Source organism: Malaclemys terrapin, chromosome 4 (genome assembly GCF_027887155.1).
Source record: "Malaclemys terrapin pileata isolate rMalTer1 chromosome 4, rMalTer1.hap1, whole genome shotgun sequence".
In the NCBI taxonomy this organism is placed as follows: domain Eukaryota; kingdom Metazoa; phylum Chordata; order Testudines; family Emydidae; genus Malaclemys; species Malaclemys terrapin.
Window position 1 is genome coordinate 33,665,681 of NC_071508.1, and position 27,858 is coordinate 33,693,538.

Sequence of the window (27,858 nt, forward strand, 5' to 3'; positions counted from 1 at the left end):
CACCCCCATATCTGGGTCACCCCCTGCATTCCCTGCTAAGTGAGATCCCATAACTGCCCCTCAGTTCTGAGAGGAATTCAGTCTCCATGGTGATTCAGTCTTGAGGGCTCCTACACTGATCACTCCAGTGGGACCCCAGTCCTTGACATGGGAAGGAGTCCCCATCTCCTAGAGTGGGAGGGGGATTCTGCCCCTAGGTTTATTCAGCCCTGGGCTGTGTTGTGCCCCGCTCCCCTCCAATGGGAGCCCAGCCCCTTACTGTGGGGCCCTTCCCTGATGCTCAGAGGGGAGTGTGGGCTCCATAGATACCCAGTCTACACTCGTGACACACACAGTGCTCTCCCCCCCCCCACCCAGGCCCTGGGAATTCATGTCTTGGGCCTTGGGGATACTGGCTGTGAGGAGGCATGAGCATGAACTTCATTGCGAGACCTCTGAGCCTCTCTTGTGCTCGACAGGCTCTGTCAAGGAAGCTGGCAGGCTGGGCTTCAACTCAGCGAGCCGTGACGCAGAGAACCACAGAGGGAGGAAAAGCAGCCTCTTCCTCCCGGCCCCCTCCCCTTCCCCGTGCCAGGTAGCAGAGCTGGCTGGGGTGCAAACGCCCGCTCGCTCAGCCCCGAGCTCACAGATTCAGACAGGGAGGAGGAGGGAGAGACCCAGCCTGATGGGAGTCCAGCAGCCAGCATTCATCTCCTTGGTCTTGGTGGGGATGTGGGGTGAGTACTCGAACTGGCCTCTGCCATTCAGGGATTCAGCGCGGCTGCCCTGATCTACAGAGGAGTCCCGGTGTGTGTGAGCGCCCTTCCCTCTGCAGTCAGGGCATGCAGCAATCACACATCTTCTTGCCGCGGCAGGTGTCCAGCCAGGGGAACCAGGGCAGGATAGATGAGGACCTACAGAACTGGTGCAGAAATGCAGAGATCCCCTAGGTGGTGTGGTAGATTTCACCCTGTCCTAGTTTTGATTTTCAGGAATTTAAAACAATGGGCTAGAGCCCCAACTGTGGTAAACTGGCATCACTCCATTGGTGTCAATGGACCAGATCCCCAGCTGGGGTCAATCTGTCTCACTCCACTGGGCTTGATTTACACCAGATGAGGAGTTCCAAAGAACTTCTGCTGTGTCTTTGTATTTGCTGCCTCGGTCGGGCATTGTGCTTAGCGGGTTTAACATAATAACGATACGTCATATTTACATGGCGCCAAAGTGTGTTTGGTGATTTACTCTTCGACATAGGCTGATTAAGGACTAAAAACCAAACATAGATAGTCAACACATCAGCCAATAAAATGAGCAGAGCCCCATAAATGAAATCAGCCTGCTATTTAGCACTGCACCTTTTGAAATAAAGCAGGGCTCTAAACCATGAAGAAATATGAGGCCGAGCCTCAGCAGGTGTAAAAGGGCATTGGCTTCAATGGAGTTACAGTCGATGAGCACTACCTGGGGATCTGGCCCATTGACTGGAATGGAGCTGTGCAAAGTTACACCGCCTGAGGATCGGGTGCAAAAAGCAGTTATGCCATGGCTTCGTCTTGTGCAACTACCGGGTCCTCCATCCCTCCCGTTTGTCTATTTATCCACCAATTGCATCTTGTTTTAATCCTAGATGAGGAGCTCTCTGGGGCAGGAATTAGTCTCTCTCTCTGTTTGTTTGTTCTGCACTGAATACAACAGGCCTTGTTCACTGACTGGGCCCTGTAGCCACTTCTGCTATACAAATAAGAAGCATAACAACATGCAAAGTGGTAATTTTGTGAGCCCTGTAAAGAGGGTGCAAGCGAGGACTCGAACTAAGGGAAAGCAGCATCAGTTCCTCTTGAGTCATTTCAAACTGGATGGGCCAAGCTCCAGTTGGTCAGGAGATTTTCGCCGAAGTGGTTTTTCACTGGAAAATGCTGATTCGTCAAAACCGAATATTTACACGGGAAAGGAAACGTTCTTTGGGGTGGATGCTCAGGTCCAGGATGAAATTTTTGGTCAAAGTGAGAGATAGAGCCCCACCAGGGCATAGCCAATAGCCTTCCAGTTTGGGCACTTCCCTGCAATGCCAGACAGCTGATTTCAACTCCTTTATCTGAACAAGGCAGAGCAGGGATTTAAACCGGCACCTCTCATACACTGGGTGAATATCCTAACCACTGGCTTATTCTGAGGTCTCTCTCCCTGTATTTTTTCTGAAAAAAATTTGAAAAGACCTCAGCTTTGTCCCAGTGCATCACAGGAGCTTTTTTTGAAATCTCAAACACTGTTGCAGGACAGGAAAACAATTTCCCGCCCAGCTCTGTTGAGAATGTACTGATGAACGTGTCCCAAACACAGGGGCGGGCTGGCTGGTTCCCCCTCTGTCTCCCTGTCTGGTCTCTCTCAGTGCACCTACAGCAGGTTTTGGACCTCTTGCCCTCGTCCCAGGGTGGGATCTCGCAATTCTTCCACTCTTAGGCCAGGAGCTAGGAACACTGTCCTGCTTACACAACCACTTACCATCCTGCAGGCCCCACTGGGCTTGGGAAACCTATGACCAGGTATAGTGGCCAACAGCCGCCTTAAACATGGGATTTTTTATTTAGCAGCTGGAACAAAGCATGAGAGAAAAAGGGATTTGAAATCAACAGCCAGCCTTCGTGCGTGTCTAATTTAGGGCTTACAAGGAGCTAACGTGAATTCCACCTCAAATTCACACCCTACCTTATTAATCCAGAATAACTCTCACGTGTGGACAAGCCCTTACCTAAATTCTGCCATCCCACCATGGTGACCAAAGAGGTCACGTTTCCTCAAACACCCCACAGGCTCCCATGTCTCAATCTGGTTCCCTCGGACATCCCTTTTTTAAACCTTGCCAAGGTTTTTTGCTCCTCAGAAGGTTTATTCCAGGGTTGGTGGGTTTTGGCCCCTCCTGGCTAAACCAATCCTGAAGGCTCAAAGGGGATCAAGCGAGAGCCACTGGAGCTAATTGCTCGGCATTGTCCCATAATGACCATCACAAGACACCTCCTCTTTCCTGCCTGACCCGCACAAGAAACACTCAGACCAAAATGTCCATGCAGAAAACACCATCCAATAACCAGGTTAATATATAATCGCTACAGGGCGCGCCGTATTCGCCACAGTGCCTCTGGAAAACCGGCCCCCCCGTTCCCCAGACAGCCCACGACTTGGGTCCAGATTGCACGGTCAGTCTAACTGAGGTCGTAAGCACCTTAGGGCAAGAAGCACATATTCTGGAGGCATTGCGCCGGGCCCGCTGCACTGTCGGTGCTTAACAAATGCATAACAAACCTCCTCATTGATAACAACAGCTGAGGGACTAATCCTACTGTGGCCCAGGCTGACTCGAGAAGAGGCAAACGTCTAGGTCTTTTCCATCTCTTCTCTCTCTGAGACAACCTGGCTCTAGGTCTTTATTTAGTCCCTGTTTGGGCAAAATTTCTGCTGGGCTAGCACAGCACCAGTCAGGATGTAGCCCATCGACTTCAATGGGCGTTTGGCCTGAATAGTAATTTCAGGCCTGTAATAAGCCCCCCTCCCCACCTCCAACACCAGCCAAAGAAGAAGCAGAGGAGGGATTCTGGGAGAGCAAGGAAAGGGAGGAGACACAGGACTTGATAAATTAGACTGCTGTACTGAACCAGGCTCTTGGCCCAGCCAGTCTGCAGCTGAGACCCAATGCCTGGGAGGAAGGCAAGATGCTTTCCCCTACAGAATGCATCTGTCTGCCAATCACCATGACATCTAGGCACCAAATACAAGATCTAAAGCAGGGGTTCTCAAACTTTTGTACTGGTGACCCCTTTCACACAGCAAGCATCTAAGTGTGACCCCCCCTCATACATTAAAAACACTTTTTTATATATTTAACACCATTATAAATTCTGGAGGCAAAGCAGGGTTTGGGTGGAGGCTGACAGCTCACAACCCCCCATGTAAAATCTCATGACCCCCGGAGGGGTCCCAATCCCCAGTTTGAGAACCCCTGATCTAAAGGCCTTGACATGGCTCAGGAAGGGCTGTCCCAGAAGCAGGAGTCAAACCCATGTAGACAAGGGCATGCATTAGTAGGAGCATTGCCAGCAGATCGAGGGAAGTGACTATTCCCCTCTATTCGGCACTGGTGAAGCCACATCTGGAGTATTGTGTCCAGTTTTGGGGCCCCCACTACAGAAAGGATGGGGACAAATTAGAGAGACAGTCCAGCAGAAGGCAATGAAAATGGTTGGGGGGCTGGGGCACATGACTTATGAGGAGTGGCTGAGGGAACTAGTCTTATTTAGTCTGCAGAAGAGAAGAGTGAGGGGGTTTTGATAGCAGCCTTCAACTACCTGAAGTGGGGTTCCAAAGAGGATGGAGCTTGGCTGAAGTTGCAGTGGGGAGGTCTAGGTTGGATATTAGGAAAAACTATTTCACTAGGAGGGTGGTGAAGCACTGGAATGGTTTACCTAGGGAGCTGGTGGAATCTCCTTCCTTAGAGGTTTTTAAGGCCCAGCTTGACAAACCCCTGGCAGGGATGATTTAGTTGGGGATTGGTCCTGCTTTGAGCAGGGGGTTGGACTAGATGACCTCCTGAGGTCTCTTCCAACCCTAATCTTCTATGATTCTATGATTCTATGATCAAGGAGGGATCATAGAATCATAGAGCTGTAGGGCTGGAAAGGACATTGAGACTTCATCGACTTCAGGCTCCTGCACTGTGGCAGGACCAAGTAAGCCTAGGGCTCAGTCCAGTTGCCCTCTTGCTCCCATTTATCTGATACACCTTAGGCCACTCCCCCTCAAATTTTTCTCCCACTGGTGCTCAACTACCCTGGAGGCAGCAATCTCTTTGCATGGGGCCATACGTTGCCCGCTTTACTCACCCTAGAGGTGCCCAAAGGGATCAGTGGGGCTCTGCGTGTGCCAGTGATGCAAACCAATTTGGGTTCCAAACCTCATCGTGTAGCTAAGCCAGCTTTGCAAAAAACCACCAGGCACATTTGCCAACCCAGGCACAAAATCTGCTCACGGCCCTGAGCGATGAGAAAGAGAAATCTAACTCTATTGGACTCACCCCTCAGAAAACTAAAATAAAAACCACAATCGCTGGTGCTGGAAGAGTTGAAATCTGCGAGGCTCCATTAATAAAACACAGTCCTGGCCATTGGAGGCCACTTTGTCCTCCCCACCACTTGTCTGTTCACGTTCCTGCTGTGTGTCATGGATCAGGGCACCGCTGTGCTAGGCATTGTACAGACGTGCATAACAAACAAAGGGCTCCTGCCTAAAGGCCTGGTCTACAGGCAGCTTTTGTACTGGTCTATCTATTTCATTTAGAGGTGTGATTTTTACCAGCACAACCCGCACTGTGTACACAGCTATACCAGTATCAAGTTACATTATACCAGTTTGTACTTTATTCTCCTTCTCATAAGGAAATAAGCTATGCCGGTATAAGCACAGTTATGCCAATATAACTATGTCCACACTAGAGGAATTGTGCCCCTTTTAACTAAACTGGCATTGTTAAAGCGATACAACTTTCTAGTGTAGACAAGGTTAAGTATTGTCTAAATCCTAGACTGTGAGCATTCTGGGGCAATGGCTGCTTTTGTATTGTTTATACTGAGCCTAGAACAATGGGGTCTTGATCCCTGACTGGGCTCTGTAGGTGTTATAGCAGCCACACTCACAATAATAAATAAGTGAATTCCATGGCCTCTGTTATATTGGAAGATTATAATGGCCCTCTTCTGACCTTAAAATTAATGATAATGATGAAATAAATAAATAGAATCAAATAATAATAAATAATGCTGCAATTAAAATACCTGGGTTCTAGTCCCAGTTCTACCACTGGTCTGCTAGTGACATAGGGGATGTCACCGCTCCATACCTCAGTTTCCCCATCTGTAAAATGGGGATAATGATACTGACCTCCTTTGTGAAACACTTTGAGAGCTACGGATAAAAAAGCACTAGATAAGAGCTAGGGATTGCTATTATCACTTAACACTTACAGAGCATTCTGTGTAGGGTGACCAGACGTCCTGATAAAATCGGGACTGTCCCAATATTTAGGCGTTTGTCCCACGTCCCGACCGAAGCAATTTGTCCCGATATTTCACACTCCAGTGTTTTTTTTTTGCCCCTCTGCCGGCGGCACTCCATTGGTTTTTTTTGCTCTGATGGCAACCCCCTCCCATGTGTCCCAATATTTTCTTCCTCTCATCTGGTCACCCTAATTCTGTATTTCCAAAGGGCTGCGAAAACTAGTTCAACTTTTTTGCTTTCTCTGGACTTTTTCCACCTCAGCTCTGTCTTTCTTACAATGAAGCAGCCAAAGCTGGACATTATCCCCCAGATGGCTGCAATACTGTCATTGAAACATGCTCTGTCTTCCTCACTGTGCCTCCTATTCTTAAACTTTTCTCCATGGGTTTTCTCGACATTGACAAAGTATCAGGTGAGGAATCATAAAGTCAAACCAGTGTGATATTGGCAACAGACAGCAGAACCTGGGGGTGAGGGCGGGAACCTCACTGACTTAGAGCTTCCCAGAGAGGAATTTAACTTGTTGGACAAAATTTGCAAAGTGATTTTTGGATGCCTTGATTTTTGGCTGACCAAAAGGGATCCGATTGCAAGAGGATGGGCGCTCAGCCCTTTCCAAAAATAAGGTTCCTTTAAGATATCTCAAATTGGCCACTCAAAATCACTAGTCGCTCCTGAAAATCTTGGCCATCAAGTTAAAAACAGTAAATCATTTCAGAGTTGCCCTTCATTGAAATAGTCCCATTCACAGATCTCTTCAGGTTAAAGCTCCTAAAGTTAGACATTTTTAAATCAGCAGGTCCAAATAACTTGCATCCAGGAGTTTAAAAGAGCTGGCTGAGGAGTTTGCTGGATGATTAATGCTGATTTTCAGTAGGTCTTGGAATACAGGGAAAGTTCCAGAAGACTGGAAGAAAGCTAATGTTGTGTCAATATTTTAAAAGGATAAACGGGATGAACCGGGTAATTATAGGCCTGTCAGCATGACGTCGATCCCAAGCAAGATAATGGAGGGGCTGATACAGGACTCAGTTAATAAAGAATTAAAGGGAGGTAATATAATTAATACCAATCAATATGGGTTTATGGAAAACAGATCTTGTCAAACTAGCTTGATATCTTTTTTTTTGACAAGATTACAAGTTTGGTTGATAAAAGTAATAGGGTTGATGTAATATACTTAGACTTCTGTAAGGCATTTGACTTGGTATCATATGACATTTTGATTAAAAATCTAGAAAGATATAAAATTAACATGGCACGCATTAAATGGATTAAAAGCTGGCAAATGATAGGTCTCAAAATGTAACTGCAAACAGGGAATCGTCATCAAATGGATATGTTTCTAGTGGGGTCCCACAGGATCAGTTCTTGGCCCTATGCTACTAACATTTTTATTAATGACCTGGAAGAAAATGTAAAATCATCACTGATAACATTTGCAGATGACATAAAAATCCAGTAGTGGTAAATAATGACACAGAGAAATCTGGATCACTTGGTAAACTGGGGGCAAGCAGACAATATGTGTTTTAAAATGGCTAAATGTAAATGTATACACCTGGGAACAAAGGAAGTAGGCCATCCTTACAGAATGGGGGACTCTATCCTGGGAAGCAGTGACTCTGAAACAGATTTGGGGGTTATGGTGGATAATCAGCTGAATAGGAGCTCCCATGCGATGCGATGGCCAGAAGGCTAATGCTATCCTGGGATGCTTAGCTGGGAATCTCAAATAGGAGTAGAGAGGTTATTTTTACCCTTGTATTTGGCACTGGCATGATCGCTGCTGGAATCCTATGTCCAGTTCTGGTGTCCATAATTCAAAAAAGATGTTGATAAATTGGAGAGGGTTCAGAGAGAAGTCTCAAGAATGATTAAAGAATTAGAACCCATGCCTTATAGTGATAGACTCAAAGAGCTCAATCTATTTCACTTAACAAGAGAAGGTTAAGGGGTAAGTTGATTACAGTCTATAAGTACCTAGATGAGGGACAAATATTTAATAATGGGTGTTATGTTGTTTGGGGTAGCTTGTGATTATGAGTGCTCAGTTCAGGGCAAACTGTCAAAAACAGGGCAGACACCCCAAACTGGTGATATGGTCTATAATTAGATTTCACCAACCCAGTACCAGAGTACTACAATAGTCTTATAATGGAGTCACAGACAGTCCCCTTAGACTCTCCAGTCTGTCTTGCCACCCAGGCAAGCTGGACTATGTGACAAATGGTCCCTTACACCAAAATAAATAAATAAATCACAAAATATCCAGGTTACCTCCAGTCCCAAGAGATCAATCACTCACCCAGACCAATTTGTGTCCTAGATCTCACATCAAAGACAGCGCTGGTAGCCAATTCTATAGTAAACTAACTAAAGGTTTATTAGCTAAGAAAAAGGAATTAGAGTTACTGAGAGGGTAGAGCAGGTGAAAATATCTGTACAGTCTATAATTCCAAATGGTAGCAGAGATGTAGTAATCTGTCAGTTTCCCAAAAGTCTCTCAGGGTTACCCAGAATAACTCTGGGGATCTCCATCTTCTTGTTCAGTTATTCTGCCCTATTAGAATCTAAACAGTCCAGAGATGAAGAATTTTTACTTGTGTCCATACTTATAGCTTCTCACAGAAACCAAGCTGACACATGGGCTCTTTCTTTGGTGCCGGAGAGTGAGGAGCGCACTTAGAGTCTTTGATCTCTGATCATCACATACAGTGACCACTTGCTTTGAAATTAGCACTTTCCTGTTAAAGTTCTTCATTTGCATTCTACAAGGCTTCTTTCTCGTTTGAAGGATTATTTATAAGACTGTCAATTAATCGTAGTTAATTCATGCAATTACCTCAAAAAAATTAATGGCAATTAATCACAGTTTTAATCGCACTGTTAAACAATAGAATACCAATTGAAATTTATTAAATATTTTGGATGTTTTTCTACATTTTCATATATATTGTATTCTGTGTTGTAACTGAAATAAAAAAGTGTACAAAAACAAAAAAATGTTTCAGAGCCTACAAGTCCACTCAGTCCTTCTTGTTCAGCCAATCGCTAAGACAAACAAGTTTATTTACATTTACAGGAGATAATGCTGCCCTCTTCTTAGAATCATAGAAGATTAGGGTTGGAAGAGACCTCAGGAGGTCATCTAGTCCAAGCCCCTGCTCAAAGCAGGACCAACCCCAACTAAATCATCTCAGCCAGGGCTTTGTCAAGCCGGGCCTTAAAAACCTCTAAGGATGGAGATTCCACCACCTCCCTAGGTAACCCATTCCAGTACTTCACCACCCTCCTAGTGAAGTAGTTTTTCCTAATATCCAACCTAGACCTCCCCCACTGCAACTTGAGACCATTGCTCCTTGTTCTGTCATCTGCCACCACTGAGAACAGCCTACCTCCATTCTCTTTAGAAACCCCCTTCAGGTAGTTGAAGGCTGCTATCAAATTCCCCCCCCACACACACACACTTTTCTCCAGACTAAATAAGCCCAGTTTCCTCAGCCTCTCCTCATAAGTCATGTGCTTCAGCTCCCTAATCATTTTCATTGCCCTCCACTGGAGTCTCTCCAATTTATCCACATCCTTTCTGTAGTGGAGGGACCAAAACTGGACACAACACTCCAGGTGTGGCCTCACCAGTGCTGAATAGAGGGGAATAATCACTTCCCTCGATCTGCTGGCAACGCTCCTACTTTTGTAACTGGCATTGCAAGGTATTTACATGCCAGCTATGCTAAATATTCGTTTGCCCCTTTTGTGCTTCAGCCACCATTGCAGAGGACATGCTTCCATGCTGATAACGCTCATTAAAAAAATAATGCATTAATTAAATTTGTGATTGAACTCCTTGAGGGGAAAATTGTATGTCCCCTGCTCTGCTTTACCCGCATTCTGCCATAGATTATAGCAGTCTCGGATGATGACCCAGCACATGTGTTTCATTTTAAGAACACTTTCACTGCAGATTTGACAAAATGCAAAGAAGGTACCAATGTGAGATTTCTAAAGATAGCTACAGCACTCGACCCAAGATTTAAGAATCTCAAGTGCCTTCCAAAATCTGATCAGGACGGGGTGTGGAGCATGCTTTCAGAAATCTTAAAAGAGCAACACTCCGATGCAGAAACTACAGAACCCGAACCACCAAACAGAAAATCAACCTTCTGCTGGTGGCATCTGACTCAGATAATGAAAATGAACATGCCTCAGCCCACACTGCTTTGGATTCTTATTGAGTAGAACCCATCATCATCATGGACGCATGTGCCCTAGAATGATGATTGAAGCATGAAGGGACATATGAATCTTTAGCATATCTGGCATGTAAATATCTTGCGACCCTGGCTACGGCAGTGCCATGAGAACGCCTGTTCTCACTCTCAGGTGACATTGTAAACAAAAAGCAGGCAGCATTATCTCCTGCACATGTAAACAAACTTGTTTGTCTGAGCGATTGGCTGAACAAGAAGTAGGACTGAGTGGATTTGCAGATTCTCAAATTTTACATTATTTTATTTTTGAATGCGGTTTATTTTGTACATATTTGTACAAATTTGTTAGTCTCTAAGGTGCCACAAGTACTCCTGTTCTTCTTTTTGCGGATACAGACTAACACGGCTGCTACTCTGAAACCTGTCAAACACCAAAGACATTCTTATACATTTAACAATCACTTTGATCTATACTAATACACAAGTGAGTCGGCCTAGCTTCCTGTTCTGCATTTGTAAGTGTTCAGTGAAGCCTGGGGCTTTGGCAAGCACTGACACCTGGTCTGCCAGCATGAGAATGGGCTCTTCAGTCTAGCAGAGAAAAGTAGAACACGATCCAACGGCTGGAAGTTGAAGCTAGACAAATTCAGACTGGAAATAAGGTGTCAGTTTTTAATGATGAGAGTAGTTAGCCAGTGGAACAACTTACCAAGGGTTGTGGTGGATTTCTCCATCGCTGAGAGTTTTTAAATCAAGATTGGATGTTTTTCTAACAGATCTGTTCTAGGAATTATTTTCTAAGGCCTGTGTTGTACAGGAGGTCAGACTAACTGATCACCAGTGAATCTATAAAGTCACGCTAGTGCAGACGGCCTGCCCAAGACCCCATGTCCTATTTACATTCTGTGTTAAGGATACTATAGGCCAGATCTTCAGCTGAGGTAAACTGATGTAGCCCCATTGACTCTAATGGAGCTAGGGCCTATTTACACCAGCTGGGGTTCTGATCCATTGATTCCATTGGAGTAACGCTGATTTCTACCAGCTGGGGATCTGGTCCATTGATTCCAATGGAATTATGCTGATTTGCACCAGCTGGGGATCTGGCCCATTGATTCCAATGGAGCTATGCTGATTTGCACTAGCTGGAGATCTGGGTCCAAATATTTAAAAATATCCCAAAATTCAATGTTCAGGTGAGACATGAGCGGGAAAGTGCATGGAAACATGGCCCCTTCCTCACGGTGTCTTTGAATCACCACAGATTGTCCTTGCACTAGTCCTGTGAGCATTGCACAGCTGTGGGAGAGTGAGCGGGGGAGGGGGAGGGGGAGGCGCAACATCAGCAGGCTTGCCCGCTCTGGACTCTGTATTCCTGGCAATGACAATGGTGCAGGAGTCAGGAAAGGCTAAGCTGGATTTCCAGATCCCGCAGGGAGCTTGTGGCACTTACAGCGGTTAGAAAAGTCCGCTGTGGATTTGCCAATTGAGCACATCATATGTAGACTCACAGGTGGGAATCTGTGTGGAGCCCCATGATCTCTTTGGAACAGACTGACTAGAACCACAGTTTAAATACTAGCAGCAGTGTCTTCCACTGGGGCTTTAACTTAGCATCACCCAAGGGAAGGGGGAGTGACTAATTGATGTGCCAACAGGGAAAGCCGTTAAGCATGTTACACATTTAATTAAACTGAAGGCCAGATGCTCAGCTGGCGTAAATTGATATAGCTGCATTAACATCAAATAGAGCTACATTGATTTACAACATCTAGGGCTTTGGCTCTGAGTCTTTATATCAATAGCAAAAATCTTGAGCTACAAGTCAAGCTAGGGAAAGGAAGGCTAGGATGCACAAGAGATCAAAGCATATCCTTCCTCCAGAAATCTGAAATACTAACAGACTAGCTCACAGCAATTAGGAGTGAGGTCTGGTAGTGATTTTTTAGTGTGTGTCCAAACAGAAATTAGCTGTGAATTCAACCAGTCGATCGGTCCTAAATACTAATGCGAATTTACACCGGCTGTGGATCAGGTACAAACAGCCATTCTGTATCATGGATCCATCTTTTTCTGATATCTTGTCCTCTACCCAATCCCTCCCCTATTTGTCAATCCACTGATTGCATCGTATTATAATTCTAGATTGTATACAAGGATCATAATAACAACAACAATTTCACAAGAGCCAGGAGCTTGATGATATTTGCTTATAAAAATACATGACAATATTCTACCGTGCTGGGCCCGACAGCTACAGCTTACCCTGGTGTTACAAGTGCCACTGTCAGGCCTTCACTGCAGAATACAGAGCTGGTTTTGATAAGGGTTTAAAAGCACAGGTTTACTCTGAAAAGTGACCATATAGATATAATGGGCCAGATCCCCAGCTGGTGTAAATTGGCCATAGCTCAATGGGAATCAACAAGACAATGCACCCGATCCCCAGCTGATGTAGATCATCCTATTGATCTCAGTAGTGGACTTGTATCTTCTTATTCCACAGCCTGTCTCTGGCCCCATGTCTTTTTCCCCTAAGTAGCCCATGAGACCGGAGCCCAGCCGCGCGTGTGAGTCACTCTGACCATTCTTTCCAGCATGCATTGTCGTGCGTTAGATGTAGTCAGACTCCTCTCCCCGAGCCTGATCTCTTCCTCCACTTCCATGAGCTCCTGGTGCACCACCACCAGCTGTACTAACCCAGAGAAGTCTGTGTGCTCTGCAGATGTCCTTACTTCGCTGCCCACTCCCTCCTCAAGATCACGGCTGGTGAGGGCTTCCTGGTGATTTTCCAGAAAGAGCCCTTGGGGTAGGAACCGCCTGCACTGCACAGCTTCAATAGCACACAGTGAGGCAGAGAACACATTTAGTTTTGCTGGAGCCTCACCATCCTTCTTTCAGCTGCCCCCGCACCCAGCCTTTGGTGATCGCTGAAGGTGCTGGGGCTGCTACCATCTCACTCCGAATGCTTTCAAGCAAGCTGGGACACATTTCCTTTAAAATGGGGTTTACAGATGTGAACATGATCTCACTGGGGTGCCGGCAGCACTAAGGACAGGAGCTGCAGGAGTGACTCCTCCCCCTAGAAGCAGGGCCAGACTCATAAAGGTCTGTAGGCCAGCCATTGGCAGGGCATGTGTCACACACACTGAGAGGCAGGTTGGGCTAGTGGATAGGGCCCCAGACGGGGACTCAGGAGAACTGATGTGACACTTCTTGGGGGGTCTCCAGAGCTGTGAGGCACCTCTCCACAACCTGACTTTAGCATGAGGGAGCCTTGTCTGTGCCTGCCGGGGATCAGCCCCCTGACTCCACCACCCACAGGCAACACAAGCACTGCCCTCTCAGTCTACACAGCCCCACTGTCCCTCTGCAGGTTAGCAATTGGCACAATCCACCCCCAAAGTCCTGTGAGCATCTCCCTGGAGGGCCCAGTCCTCAGTCCACTGGACAGTCACAGAATTCACACAGCCGCTGTTCCCAAAGGAACAGTACCCCATAGCTTCCCAGTTACACTTCAGATCACCGCTCGGCTCAACCAGGGCTGGCTCCAGGCACCAACTCAGCAAGTAGGTGTGCTTGGGGCGGCCAACAGAGGGGGCGGCACATCCGGCTCTTCGGCAGCAATTCCATGGCGGGTCCCTCACTCCTTCTCGGAGCAAAGGACCGGCCACCAAATTGCCGCCAAAGACTGAAACAGCGGCGGTAGAGCTGCCGCTGAAGTGCCGCAGATCGTGATCACAGCTTTTTTTTTTTTTTTCTGCTTGGGGAGGCAAAAACTCTGGAGCCGGCCCTGGGCTCAACTCACAGCATGTCAATACGTTTATAATAATAATAATAATTAATGGAGATATCCCATCTCCTAGAACTGGAAGGGACCTTGACAGGTCATTGAGTCCAGCCCCCTGCCTTCACTAGCAAGACCAAGTACTGATTTTGCCCCAGATCCCCAAGTGGCCCCCTCAAGGATTGAACTCACAACCCTGGGTTCAGCAGGCCAATGCTCAAACCACTGAGCTATCCCTCCCCCAGTAAGTTTATAGGGGAATCAAGGATAAGTGTATTTAACAAGGAACAGAGGTTCAAGTCATAGCAAGTAAGTAGAAATATTGGAAACAATTGGTTACATGTCAAATAAAACCACCTCCTGCTGTCCAGGACTAGACTTAACTAACAAGACACTTTTCTGGTTCACGAAGTTTAGCTCACCCAAAGTCTTTCTCCCAGCACCCAATAGCCAGGCCAACTAAACATGCATGCTGGAGGCTTGTCCCCTAGGTGATGGATAACGGGGGGGGGGTACCTCTCTACTCCCAGATAAAGTTCTAACAATCCAGTGTCTTCGCTTGTAAATGGGGTACCCCCCTGCTACTTGTTATTTCCTATCTAGAATCAACCCTGGAGACTTTGCCATCTCTTGATTAGCATTCATTTCAGACTGTAAATAGCTGTTCATTGGGAAGCAAACAATACCCAATTTGCATGTAGCCAGATGGATAAGCATCTCCTGCTGGAAAGAAGATTGCTTGTCACCTTTTGGTGACCGGCCCCAACTCACAAACCAGAAGAGCATAATTTTCAGAATATATACACAGCACCTTATGTATTATCTACACCTACATTTCACAGTGGTGATGCTGATCAGCATGACACAAGCTTTCAGCAGAACCCTTACATGACTCCCTTTGATGAACTATTATGTAGAGACCAGACCCAGGGGATTCCTGGAGCCCTTATGCACCCCTGAGCGCTCTCCCAGTGGGCATCAAGAGGTCGCTGCCTCACACCTGGCTTCTATCCCCAGCTCTGACCTGCTGCGTGTCCTAGGGCAAGTCCTTTCCCCTCTCGTGCCTCAGTTTCCCCTCCCACACTTTGTCTGTCTTGTCTCTCTAGACTGTAAGCATTTCAGGGGTAGAGACTGTCTCTCACTATGTGTTTGTACCATGCACCACAGGGCCCAGTCTCCATTGGGGCTTGAGGTGCTTTTGTAATATAAATAATAATAATTAAACAGTGGATCAGAAAAGGCCCCAGACATGGAAGCAGCGACAGCTATCACTCAGGACATTTAAAACAGGCTTGATATAGGGAACGATTCTGTACTGGCCTCATTGGGCCCTAAGAAATCCTTTGCTGAGGCCTGATAGTCTGTGCTTAGCTCTGTTGTGAGAGGGTATAGTTTGTGGTGTGATGGTTTTATCGAAGGATAGCGAAGGCTCTTCCAAAAATGTTGCAGGGATGGACAGAAGATGCAGAGGACGCTTCTAGCAGGAAATGTCCCTCAGTGGGAGCACAGTTTAGAACCAGGTGCCAAGGTTCCCTGGCCAAGGGGAATGGTGGAGCATTAGCTGCCTGGTTCCTAATGAGAAGTAGGTTTGAACTGAAGTAATGGCTGCCCTGCCCACCTCACTTCTCCTGACAGTCTCTTCTCTTTGCAGTGACCTCCTGCCACGGTGGGGAAGGCCAGAACCCTGCAGGTCAGTGCATCTATTGAAGCCTCTTTCAAGCCATGTTGATCTTGGATATAAATAAATTCCCATCAGGCAGCCGTCAGTTACTTAACTTGTCAGCAACCAGCTTAGTGTTCTGCGGCATCGTGAGAGAGACTTATGCTGGGTTCCCAGCCCTGGTGTGGACATGTCCCCAGGATGTCATTGCAGCAAGGGTTAGCCAGCCAGGCACAGCTCCCCTGGGACGCCTCAGAATTCTTTGCAGGGGGATTGAGTCAAGCAACTTGGGCTCCGATGACTATACTTACCCCTCAACACCTCCGGGGCACAGAAGCCTCAGCTACAGAAGGGAAGTTTTGCAAAAAATTTCCCATCATTGCAAACAGCTTCACCGAGGTTAGCAATGTTGGGAGCTCTAATGCAGACATACTGCTAACTGCCACGGGGCTTTTAGCATCATGTCTTCTATCGCTGATCAGCCCAAGGCTAATCCACCTGGCAGCCCATCTATCCCAAGGCTCCCAGTGTTTTAACATCATGGAGCTGCAACAGCGTCGGCAACATTGCTCTAGTATAGACCAGCTAGACAGGCAGGCTATCTCCCCATGCATACTAGTGTGTCTACACACTCAGAGACACACACACGCACTACTACACATCTGAGAGTCACACAAACAAATGAGCACCATTTCCTTCCTGCTCTGCTTCACAAAACACCTGCTGATATTTCAGACAGCACTGGAGCAAAGGGAACTAACAGGAGACAGAGTGAGCTGAAGGCTGACTTCACTGCAGAAAAGGTGGGGGTTTATATAGGGATAATTAACATGCATTCACTAGCCTACTGTAAAATCCTAGTGGAGACAAGGCACCGTAGCTTTTACAAGGGTCAGGTCAGCACTAGTAAATTTGCAGAAAAGTGCATTTTTCGAGGCACCAGAACTATTCACAAAATTGGGTCACATTTGGTAAATAGCTCTGGCTGAAAAAAATGATTTTTTTTTGGAAAATGTCGAAACAGTCCATTTTAGCCATTTCAAAATGATGTTTCATTTCAAGTTGTTTGCGGTGTTGTTGTAGGCGTGTTGGTCCCAGGATATTAGAGAGACAAAGTGGGGGAAGTAATCGCTTTTATTGGATCGACTTGTGTTGGTGAAAGAGACAAGCGTTTGAGCTCACACAGAACTCTTCTTCAAGTCTGAAGCTCTGTGTAAGCTCAAAAACTTCTCTCTCTCACCAACAGAAAATTGTCCAAGAAAAGATATTACCTCTCCCCCTTGTTGCATTTCAAAGTTTAGCTAAATTTAAAAACAAAGGGTAAAAAACACTCAAAAAGGAAAATTTAAAAAAAATGTCATTTGGGATCGAATGCAACATTTAGTTTAACCTGAAATGAAACAAAAACTAAAACAAATGTCATTTGGGGTCAAACAAAATATTTCGAATGACCTGAAAAGATTTGTTGCTGTTTCGTTTCAGAAAGAAAAAACAACAAAATTTGGTTTCAGTTCAAACCAAACTGATTTTTTCCTGAATGTTTCAGTTCAATCCACAAACTGAAAAATCGATTATTTGCTCAGCCTCAGTCTGTCTTGCATATTTAAAAACTACAGTGCCCTGTCTCCACTGGAATTGTACAGCAGGGGAGCTAACATATACTAGTTATCCTGCCATAAAACACACTTTTTTGTGGCAGAGAAGACAAAGCTAAAGAGAGGGAGACAGACACAAGGGGAGAGAGAGGAGAGATTTCCTAAACACTGCTCTTCTCTCTAACGCGCTGTTTTACTTTCTCAGCAGAGTGGAGCATGAGACTCACAGGCTCTGGCTGCAGATGTTCAGGCCTGCTGGAGGTTAACTCTAGGGGCAGCTTGGCAAGAGTTTGTAGCAGTGTTTGGAACCAGAAGGTCACAAAAATGGTCTGTGCAGAGCTGGGCTGTGGCTCCCCCTCCAATGACGTTCTCAAACTAGACTCAGAGCAGAAATTCATGGAAAGGATGAAGCCGAACTGCCAGGGGAATGGGACTACCCTGAAGAACTGCCACTGGGAGAAATCCAATTGCACGCAGGATATCACCGTGGTTTGCAAAGGTAGGTCTCATCTTCCCCTTTATGGTGTATTGAGGACTGAATTGGAATTACAAGCTACCACTAAGAGCAGGAGAACAGATGTTCTTGGTCCTGTTTGCAGCCGGCGTCAGGCAGGAAAGAGGCAGCTTAAAGCAAGATGGGTGAGTTGTGTCTCGCTGCCTTAGGGAGCAGCCTGTGTTCTCTCTGTGTGTTTTTGTGTTTTTGTGTACTACTGTTCTGAATTCTAAGAAATAAAGTAGAATTACACTGCAACCTTCCAGCAAGGGGATTTATCTTTTTTATTTAATTTCTCTCTGTGTCTATTCAGTGAACATAACACCCTTCCTGACTGCCTCCCTTAGAACTTTTGCCTGGGGCTGGGTCTGCACCCTACTAAAACATTTTGGACATCCTTATCATTTCAGAACCAGAAAAAACCACCACTGCACCAACAACAACAACTGCACCAGAACCCACCGGTAAGGAAACTCCATACATCCAGGTTCACCAAATCCATTCAGATCCACATTCACTCTTCTGATAGAAATGGTTGCAAGTTACCACAGTTAAAGGTGATCATTAGGAGAGATGATGCAAGAAATCAAAGGAGTCCCTCACTGAAATTAACATCTAGCAAATCAAAGCAAATGCTTCTTTGCACAGTGAGACATCTACCTGTGGAATTCATTGCTGCAGGAGGCCATCTGTGTATGGGTTTTTAAGAGGGACAGATGATCTTATGATGGATAATAACATTTGTAGGGAGGCCAGCTAAAATGTGGTAATTGTATCTCATGCTTCAGGGACATAAACTGATCCCTCCTGGGGCTTGAATATAATTCCCCTTTCCCACCCCAATGAACAGCACTGCACATTGGGCAAGATGGATTATGGGGGTTACACCTGGTCCTGAAGCATCAGGTACAGGCTGCTAGTGGAAACACAATACTGGACTAGGTGGACAGCTGTCTGAACTGGTGCAGCAGGAGGCAGGATACTGAACTCCATGGATCAATGGTCTAATCTAGTATAGCATTGGCAGGGGGTGAGATATGAGACAAAATGGGCCAATGGTCTGTTATGGTAAAGCAGGGGAGGGAGCAGTAATTAGATCTAGTATGTCAAATCCTATGTTACTCTGATTTAGATAGATAGATCTGTATGGTGATGATAGACAGTTCCATTACAGTTTCAATGTAATGGGCATTTGGGTAATTTAATTTCAATTACTGATGAAAACGCTGCTCAGGAACTGAACTACCCCACAGGTTCACAACAGCACCCTAAGGCTGAGCAGATGCGGGCTGGAAAACACCCCAATAGCTGTTCCCATTGTGTCAGGTGTAGATGAGAAGCTGGAATAAGGAAGGTAGTGGAGGGGGATATGCTATCAATGCAGGTATGTGCCCCCAGTGGGATTTCACTTACCCACTAGGCCCGAGCTAACAATCACCCACAGCTGGAGTCTACCAGGGTACGCCTATCAAATGACTAGGGAGAGAAAACACCAAAATACTCCCCTGGTCAATGTGACCAAAAAAAGTAACAGAAAGGCATCCCAGGACCTTTATCTCAGGCAATGTCGGTGAGTTATGTGAGATGATGATGTCTGTAACTATCCCCTTCTCTAAAAAGCAACAGAGGGTCCTGTGGCACCTTTAAGACTAACTTCTGTTAGTCTTAAAGGTGCCACAGGACCCTCTGTTGCTTTTTACAGATTCAGACTAACACGGCTACCCCTCTGATACTATCCCCTTCTCTTTGTCCTTCTCCCAGGCCCCCCCAGGATGCGGCTGGTAGATGGGAGGTTCCACTGCTCAGGGATTGTGGAGCTCTACATGGGAGGCCACTGGGGAACAGTCCAATCAAGTCCAGAAAACAAGACAAAGCTGGACAGCTGGGTTTGCCGGAAGATGGGCTGCGGTGATGCCTTAGACCAGAAAAATCGGTCTTTCTTGGTGAAAAATGAAAAGCAGCATCTACCAGTCCATTGGGAGATGGTGGCATCATGTAGAAGTGACTCTATCCCAGACTGTTTCAACAGAACCAGGAACTCTCAGAAAAAAACTCCAGCCTCTGTCATCTGCTCCGGTGAGTGAGTCCATCTTAGGACAGCCAAGTCAAGTTCCTTTTCGCTTTCCTCTCCTGCCACGTTTCACCTTTACTCCTGTGCACTCTAAAGAGGCCAATCCATCCCAGCAGCCCAGTTGTTACACGAGGTGAGCAGAGGGGACTCACTCCACTGCCAGCCTGCATGGCCATGAACCTAGTAAGAGGTTGTTGTACAATATTTCTAGAATAGCAAGGAAACTCCTCAAAAATACCCCCCTCTCTTCTATCTCCATGCCTGCTGCTGGCCTCTGCTGCCTGTAACTGCCAGCAATTTTGACCCTCAGCTCTTCTTTTCCTCCTCATCCCTTAATCTGCAAATCTAAAAGTGTCAAGATTGGCATCACTTTTCCGCACAACGGCATCCTCTGCATTAGCCTCAGAAATGCCAACTGTCAGTCAAAATTATTACCGAGTTTATTTCTAGTAACAACTACTTCTGACCGAGAATTTTCAGACTCTTGGGTTAAGAACAGTGCAAGCCAATGCAATGCAACACTGTATAAATGCAATGCTATAGGTTAAAATGCAATACAATGCAAATATAATATAAATACTCTGCAGCACAACACATGGAAATGCAATGCCATTGAAACACAGTACCATAGATAGCATCCATTGCAATGCAAGGCCATATGATACAATACAGTGCAATTAATATCCCATATGATGCAGTACAATACTGCTTTACTAATACTCTGAACTTCTCTAGCCGCTTGTAGATGAGGATTTCCAACCACTGTTCACACGTTAATCATTAATCCTTATAATTTCCCTATGAGTCGTGATTATTGTCCCCATTTTACAGGAGGCAAAACTATAGATTTGCCCCGGATCACACAATGAGTCAGGATTAGAACTTGGAGCACCTGCCACCCCAGGCTGGGGTCTAACCAACAGACCATGACATCACTGGAATGGATAGGAATTTAGTGCAGTACCACAGGCTGTGAAATGCAGCAGTGAATGGGGTGGTTTTCATGGCCACGTACGCCACACAAAACACTATTAACTAGCAACATTAGGTATCAAATGCACTGGAACCCCATCAGGCTGCCCATTGTTATTAATTATTTGTATAACAGCAGCACCTGAAGGCCTCATATGAGATCAGGGTCCCATTGTGCTAGGCACTGTATAGACACATGATGAGAGACAGCTCCTGCCCACAAGAGCTTCCATTCTCACTGCAAAGGACAAATGGTGGGAGGGGACCTGGAAGTGAAGTACCTTGTCCACGATCACCCAAGTGAAGTACCTTGTCCACGAGGTTAGCGGCAGGGATGGGAACAGAATCCAGGTCTCCCGAGTGACAGGCTAATGTTCTACCCACTAGGCCACGTTGCCTGTAGTCAGCTGGGTCATTCAGACATCCACTCGCCATGGGGTCTCACCAATCCCTTCTTGTCTCCTCCCCAGGTTCCCAGCCAAGGATGATGCGAAGGCTTGGAGACAGCCAGAGCCCCTGCGAAGGGGTCATGGAAGTGTTCCATGAGGGGAAATGGAAAGTCCTGTGCGATTCCAGTTCATTGTGGGAATCTAGAGGGCAGCAGGTGTGCCAAGAGCTGCAGTGCGGGAACTTCTTCTCGAGCGTCCAAGTCCAGGGTGCCAAGACATTGGGAGTGTCCTGTAGTGAGCAGCACATCCAGGAGTGTTCCACTTTCCACAGAGTAAACTGCTTCAAAACCAGAGTCACGTGTAAGCCAACAGGTTCTCTTTTGTTTTAGAGCAGCGCTTGTCCCTCACGGGATGGGACCTCTTTACATCAGGAAACAGGCCGGTGATGACCCTTTGGCTAGGTCATCCATGAGGATGGAACACAGGATCTCTGGATCTCACATGAGCTGCTACTCTTAAGCTAAAGAACTAATGCCATTAGCCTGGCAGCAGTAGCAGACTCATAAATCTTTTACATGGACCAGCCACTCAAAGGGGACAAAGACCCACATGTGGCTGATGTACTAAGGAAATGGGGAGGAAGAGAAATTTGCCTGATCTACAATCAACCTTTGCAAATTGCTGGGGTTGGAAATTGGGTAGAAGGTGATGTTTAGGGGGCAGAAGATGTGAGTTGAGTGAGGTTTGCGATCTAGATTGTGAGCTTGGGAACGGCTTGGTATGGGAAGTTTGGGTTGTAATTGAGTCTTTGGGGCGGAGTGGAGGGATTGGGGTTTAAGGTGGGACTCTTCTCCTGGGGATCACCAGAGTCTGGCTAAGCTGTCAAACCTTTTCCAAAGCACTGGCATGTCTCTGGAGGTATGGGAACGAATCAGTAACTGCAGCTCCTTTTCCCAGGCCAGAATTTCAAGCCACGCTCAGCTGGGCTGGGAGCAGGAACCATTGTGAGCATTCTCCTGGCTCTGATCCTCCTTGGAGTTCTCATCATTATCTGTGGACCTCCCGCCTACAAGAAACTACAGAAGAAATGTACGTGACAAACTCTTGCTGTAGGTGTGAGACCACTGATCCTGTTGCCCTTATACCATAGCATGTGTGACTGCCTCAGCTTCACTCCTCCAAGGAGTCTGGGGCAAGTTCTCATCTCACTCACACAGCTGGGAGTCACTTTGCCTCTAGCTCCTATGTCTATTTCCCGTCTTCTTCTCTCCCTCTTTTTCTCCTAGTCTCTCTCTCTCTCTTCCTTCTGCTCTGCTGCTGGCTGTCTTCCCATGTCCTCTCCTTCCTTCGGCCTCTTTCCCACTCCATCACCTCTGGAGCAGTGGCATCATGGAACTACATTGGCTGATGCATTGCTTTTAAATAAAAGGAGTTTTATATGTTGTCCCCTTTGAGGATTCAGGAGACACACGCACCTGTTGATCTTGTACAGCAGTTTTTGGAAGGTGAGTTCCTGAGGCAGAGGGGTTTGGAGCTGTCCCTTTCCCACTCTTTGAAACACACCACAAATGCTTCTCCTCGGTATCCATAATTGTTTAGTCCACACAATGCAGGCAAAATAAGAAAGGAGTTCAGAATGGAAAAGCCTCTTGAATCACCCAGTGTTGTGTATTTCACAGGCTCCTGAGAGGCTTAAACATGGAGATGACACAAAGGATCAGCCAGGCCCTGTCTTATCCAAATTATTTCTAGCACCTCAAGTGCTTAGCCAGGAAGCAGAGGGATTATTTGATGTGGCTCATGTGGCTGGGAGGAGACAAAAGGGAAATTAAGGTAGAACATCCAGAAAACTCTGCTCCTGACAGTGAGATCAATCAGGATGGGGAACAGTCTCCAAGGAAACCCCCATTGCTGGAGCTGTGTGAAATCCAAACGGACAAAGCACTAGAAAATGCACTGTAGGGACAACTCTGGGACAAGCTGATCTAATGGGGCTCTCCAGCTTCTAGTGCCTGTGATTCTGTGATGCATTTAAAATGACAGACAGGTCTGTGCCCATCTAACTTCACCCTTCCTTCCTCCACCCCACTTTCCTCTCCCTCTCCTTGCAGACGCCAAGAAGCAGCAGCGCCAGTGGATAGGCCCAACTGGATTACAGCAAAACGGTAAGGAGCAAGCACAAGACAGAGGCAGGTCTCTGCAGGTCACCCCTAACACTCTCATCTCTTCAGCTTCCTCTGAAGCATCTGATGCGCTGCTGCGGTCAGTTTGATCTCAAGCACAAAGGCCCCTGGGCTCCGCAGCTCAGCAACAGGATGGCTACTGTTCAGCCTGAGGGTTAAGTGGTTTACAGCCAACAACCACCCCTAGTGCTGAGGTTTCCCTCTGGTCCCACTATTTCACCACCTTCATTCAGGCTGTCTGAATGCTCACAGGGCCAGAAAATAGCCCAGGTACAAGTCGTGTCTGAAGTGGAAAATACAGCCGAGGCCTCAGGAACATCATGTGTGACAGGGCTCTGGGACAAAAGATCCTATCCCTTGAAATGTTACTAAGGATCCCAGAACACTGTATAGAAAAGGATCATACACCCACCTCTGAGATGCAGCCATCTCTGGGGTGGAACACAGCAGCATTGTACAGCTTTAAGGAGGCGCAGTGAAGGATAATCTCTCCCATTGAAACTGCTGGGAGTTTTAGGCAGGGAGAATGTCATTACCCAGCTTAAATGACATGGGGATGTTAATGACCACAAATGGTCAGGACTGGGGCTTTATACCTCAACCAAAAGGCAGCACCTCCAGCAGCACAACACCCCCTCGTCACCAGACTAGTGGCCAGTTTCATACTTGCTCAGAAGGAAAAATGCCCCCTATTGATCACTTCTTGCAGGACTGTAATTCTTAGCACCACGCATGACTCACCGCTATCACTTCGCATAGTGCAGCACCCCATTCTGGGCCCATGCTGACTCAATGGTTCTTTACTGACTCAGATGGGATAGTTGAGTCACACTCCAATTCCAGTGGCACAGTACACATATCCACCGCGTTCCCGCACTGGTTCAGTTCTTACTCAGCCCCGCTGACTCACAAACGCTGGCCTGTCTGGGTTTGGGAGGTGCTACCGGCAGTTGGCGAATGTGGGTGAGGAGTTTCAACCACGGCTTTGGGGGAAAATGTTGAAAGAAGACTCAATATGTTGGTTAAACAATAAGACAATTCTGCAGCTCAAAAGGAGAGGGGGTAGGGATGGTCTAGGTACACTTAATCCTGCCTCTGCGTGGGGGAACTGGAGTAGATTCTTACATTGCTATGATTCTACCTTAAAGATGCAGTGACTAACAATTCTCCATTGTGCTGCCATCTAGTTTCATTCCACCGCAACAGCACTGTCACTCTCAGGCCCCGTCAGGAAGGTCAAGGCGCACAGGGCGAGGACAACGACTATTCTCAGACCCCTAAGAAGAACTCCTACCTTTCGGCTTATCCAGGTAAGAGACAGCACAATGTATAGTGACCAGGTATGGCACAAACAAAGAAGCGGACAGGCAAGAACAAGGGAGCAGGGAAGGGAGACAGTCAGGTCTGCTTTGCAGAGACGGACTACAGTGTTTCCCTAGAATAGAGTGGGAATCACTCTATAGGGGTTCTTCTTCTGGCTCTTCCACTCTGTAGCTTCAGGCAGATCAGTTAAACTCTCCGTGCCTCAGTTTCCCCATCTGTAAATGAGGGGGAATAACCACCTTTGTGATAGCTGGCTGAAAGGCACTTATGTGAATGCATGATGTAGTTGTTACCTCTTATGATTTCTGCATGACTTAAGAGGTACTGTGGATGGAGGACCTGATATTCATTCCTACATCCCTGGAACCCCTCACAGAGGTCATTAGCACCTTGATCTCTGGCTGCGTAGTGAAGAGAGTGATGGTTTCTTCCTTTTACAGCTCTGGAAGGGGCAATCAGGTCTTCCAACCCTCCAGACAACTCCTCCGACAGTGACTATGACTTGCATTCTGCTCGGCGACTTTAGCCTCTTTCCCCCAGGTAAGCCATTCCCTAACCTTGGCACTGTATCGCCAGGATGATCCATTCCCAAATCATGTCCTCATCAAGCCCAAGGAGGGGAGGGGAGACACATGAGAGCTGAATCAATTGCTGTATTTGCCTTCTCAAACTCTGGCAGATGTTAAGTGATTTTCTACGTGGTTCGTTTTCTTGCCCTGCAGACAGAGGTGGGAATCTGGCAACTGGAAAAACTGACAGAAGAGAAGAAAAAAAATACCTGAGACGATCCTGCACTGGAATCATTTCCGTGTTACTACATGCAGCTGTAAAGGCTTTTCCCACACTGTCAGAGACCTGAGATGGGGGAGTCACTGCAGCCCCAAATTACAAATCCCTTTCCATGCATAGGGGCAAAGAGAATCAGGATGCCTGCCTTCTTTTCCCCCCCAGTGACCTTTGGCAAGTCACTTAGGCCCAACATGTCAAAAGCATCCCTATTTGTGCATGTCTCTATTTTCTGGTGTACAGCTTCAGACCCACCGGGCCTAATTTTCAGCAGTATTGAGCACTCACAGCTCCAGCTGAAGTCAATGGGCTTGTGTGTTTCATGCTAGGCATCTAAAATTTGGGGCACCCATGATCAGTGGATTTAATTTTACATGTTGGTCATTAACCTCTGTATTCTATTCTATTCGGGTTCTTGTATTATGCCCATCACTGTGGTATGTGAGCACCTTCCTATGACAAATTCATCTAGCATTCATTGCTTGTGGTTTCTTCTCCATTCCTCTCACTGGGAGGAAATTTGTGTGTGTGTTTAAGTTGATTTGTTGTTGTTTGTTAAGGGCAAGCAAGTGTAAGAATTGTGTTTTACATTTGGGCTGTGAAGTGGTGATATTTGTTTACTTAAGATATGTCTACATAACAAGCTGTAGTGTAGATCCTTCCAACATTAATGGAAGGTTTTTTTCCATTGATGCAGTTAATCCACCTCTCCGAGAGGCAGTAGCTAGGTTGACAGAAGAATTCTTTCATCGACCTAGCTACGTCTACAGTGGGGGTTAGATCAACCTAACTATGGTGTTTGGGGTGCAAAATTTTTCTCAGCCCTGAGCAATGTAGCTAGGTTGATCTAATTTTTAAGTGTATACCAGGCCTTAGTAGGGTGACCAGACAGCAAGTGTGAAAAATCGGGACGGGGGTGGGGGGTAATAGGAGCCTTTATAAGAAAAAGACCCCAAAATCGGGACTGTCCCTATAAAATCAGGACATCTGGTCACCCTAGGCCTTAGTCCCTGGAGGAATGGATTGCAGAGTCTCCATGCCTGCTCTCCCACTCTAAATCAGTCGAATACTTCACTATCTTCTAAGGATATTGTGAAGCTAGGGTTACCATATTTCAGCGAGCAAAAAAGAGGACGGGAGAAGCCCCGCCCTAGCCCCGCCCTAGCCCCGCCCCTGCCCCTCCCACTTCCCGCCCCCCCTGACCTCCCAACCCTCCCCCCGTTCCTTGTCCCCTGACTACCCCCTCCTGGGACCCCTGCCCCTAACTGCCCCCCAGGACTATCTAAGCCTCCCTGCCTCTTGTCCCCTGACTGCCCCAACCTTTATCCACACCCCCACCCCCAGACAGACCCCTGGGACTCCCACGCCCCATCCAACCACTCCCCACCCCCTGACAGCCCCCCCCAGAACTCCCAACCCATCTAAACCCCTCTGCTCCCTGTCCCGACTGCTCCGATCCCTCTCCCCACTCCTGCCCCCTGACAGCTCCCCCCCAGAACTCCCAACCCATCTAAACCCCTCTGCTCCCTGTCCCCTGACTGCTCCGATCCCTCTCCGCACTCCTGCCCCCTGACAGCCCCCCCCAGAACTCCCAACCCATCTAAACCCCTCTGCTCCCTGTCCCCTGACTGCTCCGATCCCTCTCCCCACTCCTGCCCCCTGACAGCTCCCCCCCAGAACTCCCAGCCCCCTACCCCCCCGCTCCTTGTCCCCTGACTGCCCCCTCCTGGGACCCCTGCTCCTAACTTCCCTCCAGAACCCCACCCCCTACCTAAGACTCCCTGTTCCTTGTCCCCTAACTGCCCCCTCCTAAGACCCCCCCCAACTGCCCACCAGGACCCTACCCCCTACCTGTACCCTGACTGCCCAAAACTTTCTCCACTCCCCCCAAAAAGCCCCCCCCCGTTTCTTGACTGCCCCCTCCAGAACCTCCCTGCCCCTTCTCCTGCCCCCCTTACCCTGCTGCTCAGAACAGGGTGTTGGGCTCTGTGTGAGCCGGACACGTGGCTAAGCTCCCCAGCACAACAAAACCCGGTCCCTGGCCCTGCACAACAAAACCCGGTCCCTGGCCCGGACCGGGTTGCAGGGGAGAGCGGCCCTTGTATCAGCACAAAGTGCTCTCGCTCCCGTTTTGCTACGCTGCATGGCAGTAACCGCTCCCAGTTGCAAAAGGGGAGGGCTGCACTTTGTGCTGAGACACTTGCTCAGAATGCAGGGCGGAGCTCCTCTCCAGCTGCTCCGGAGTCCAGCCCGGGACTTTCCTGCAGCCCTCCCAGCCGCTCCGGGGGAGGGGGGAAATCCCGGACATTGTGAGTGCTTTACAAATTCCCCCCGGACGCTATTTTTAGCACAAAAAGG

General features: G+C 47.3%; 1 protein-coding gene across 2 annotated transcripts; it reads left to right on the forward strand.

Moving 5' to 3' along the window:
- Positions 1 to 598: 598 nt before the first annotated feature.
- Positions 599 to 26,625, forward strand: CD5 (CD5 molecule). Of its 2 annotated transcripts, none has more exons than XM_054026594.1 (11): positions 599 to 716; positions 15,680 to 15,718; positions 17,489 to 17,782; positions 18,187 to 18,240; positions 19,538 to 19,852; positions 21,290 to 21,568; positions 22,166 to 22,297; positions 23,320 to 23,373; positions 24,579 to 24,701; positions 25,155 to 25,254; positions 25,437 to 26,625. In XM_054026594.1, exons 1-10 carry the CDS (start codon positions 665 to 667, stop codon positions 25,238 to 25,240), a joined length of 1,428 nt encoding a protein of 475 aa, XP_053882569.1. In that variant the 5' UTR covers positions 599 to 664; the 3' UTR covers positions 25,241 to 25,254; positions 25,437 to 26,625. The 2 variants fall into 2 exon arrangements, with proteins under 2 accessions (XP_053882569.1, XP_053882570.1); XM_054026595.1 differs by having other exon boundaries at positions 17,492 to 17,782.
- Positions 26,626 to 27,858: the final 1,233 nt, after the last annotated feature.

Bases quoted from the DNA above. Each gene is read 5' to 3' on its own strand.
- CD5 (XM_054026594.1), top strand. From the start codon at position 665: ATGGGAGTCCAGCAGCCAGCATTCATCTCCTTGGTCTTGGTGGGGATG. The intron at 21,569-22,165 runs GTAAGCCAACAG...TCCTTTTCCCAG, and splicing joins CTTCAAAACCAGAGTCACGT to GCCAGAATTTCAAGCCACGC. The intron at 22,298-23,319 runs GTACGTGACAAA...CTCTCCTTGCAG, and splicing joins CAAGAAACTACAGAAGAAAT to ACGCCAAGAAGCAGCAGCGC.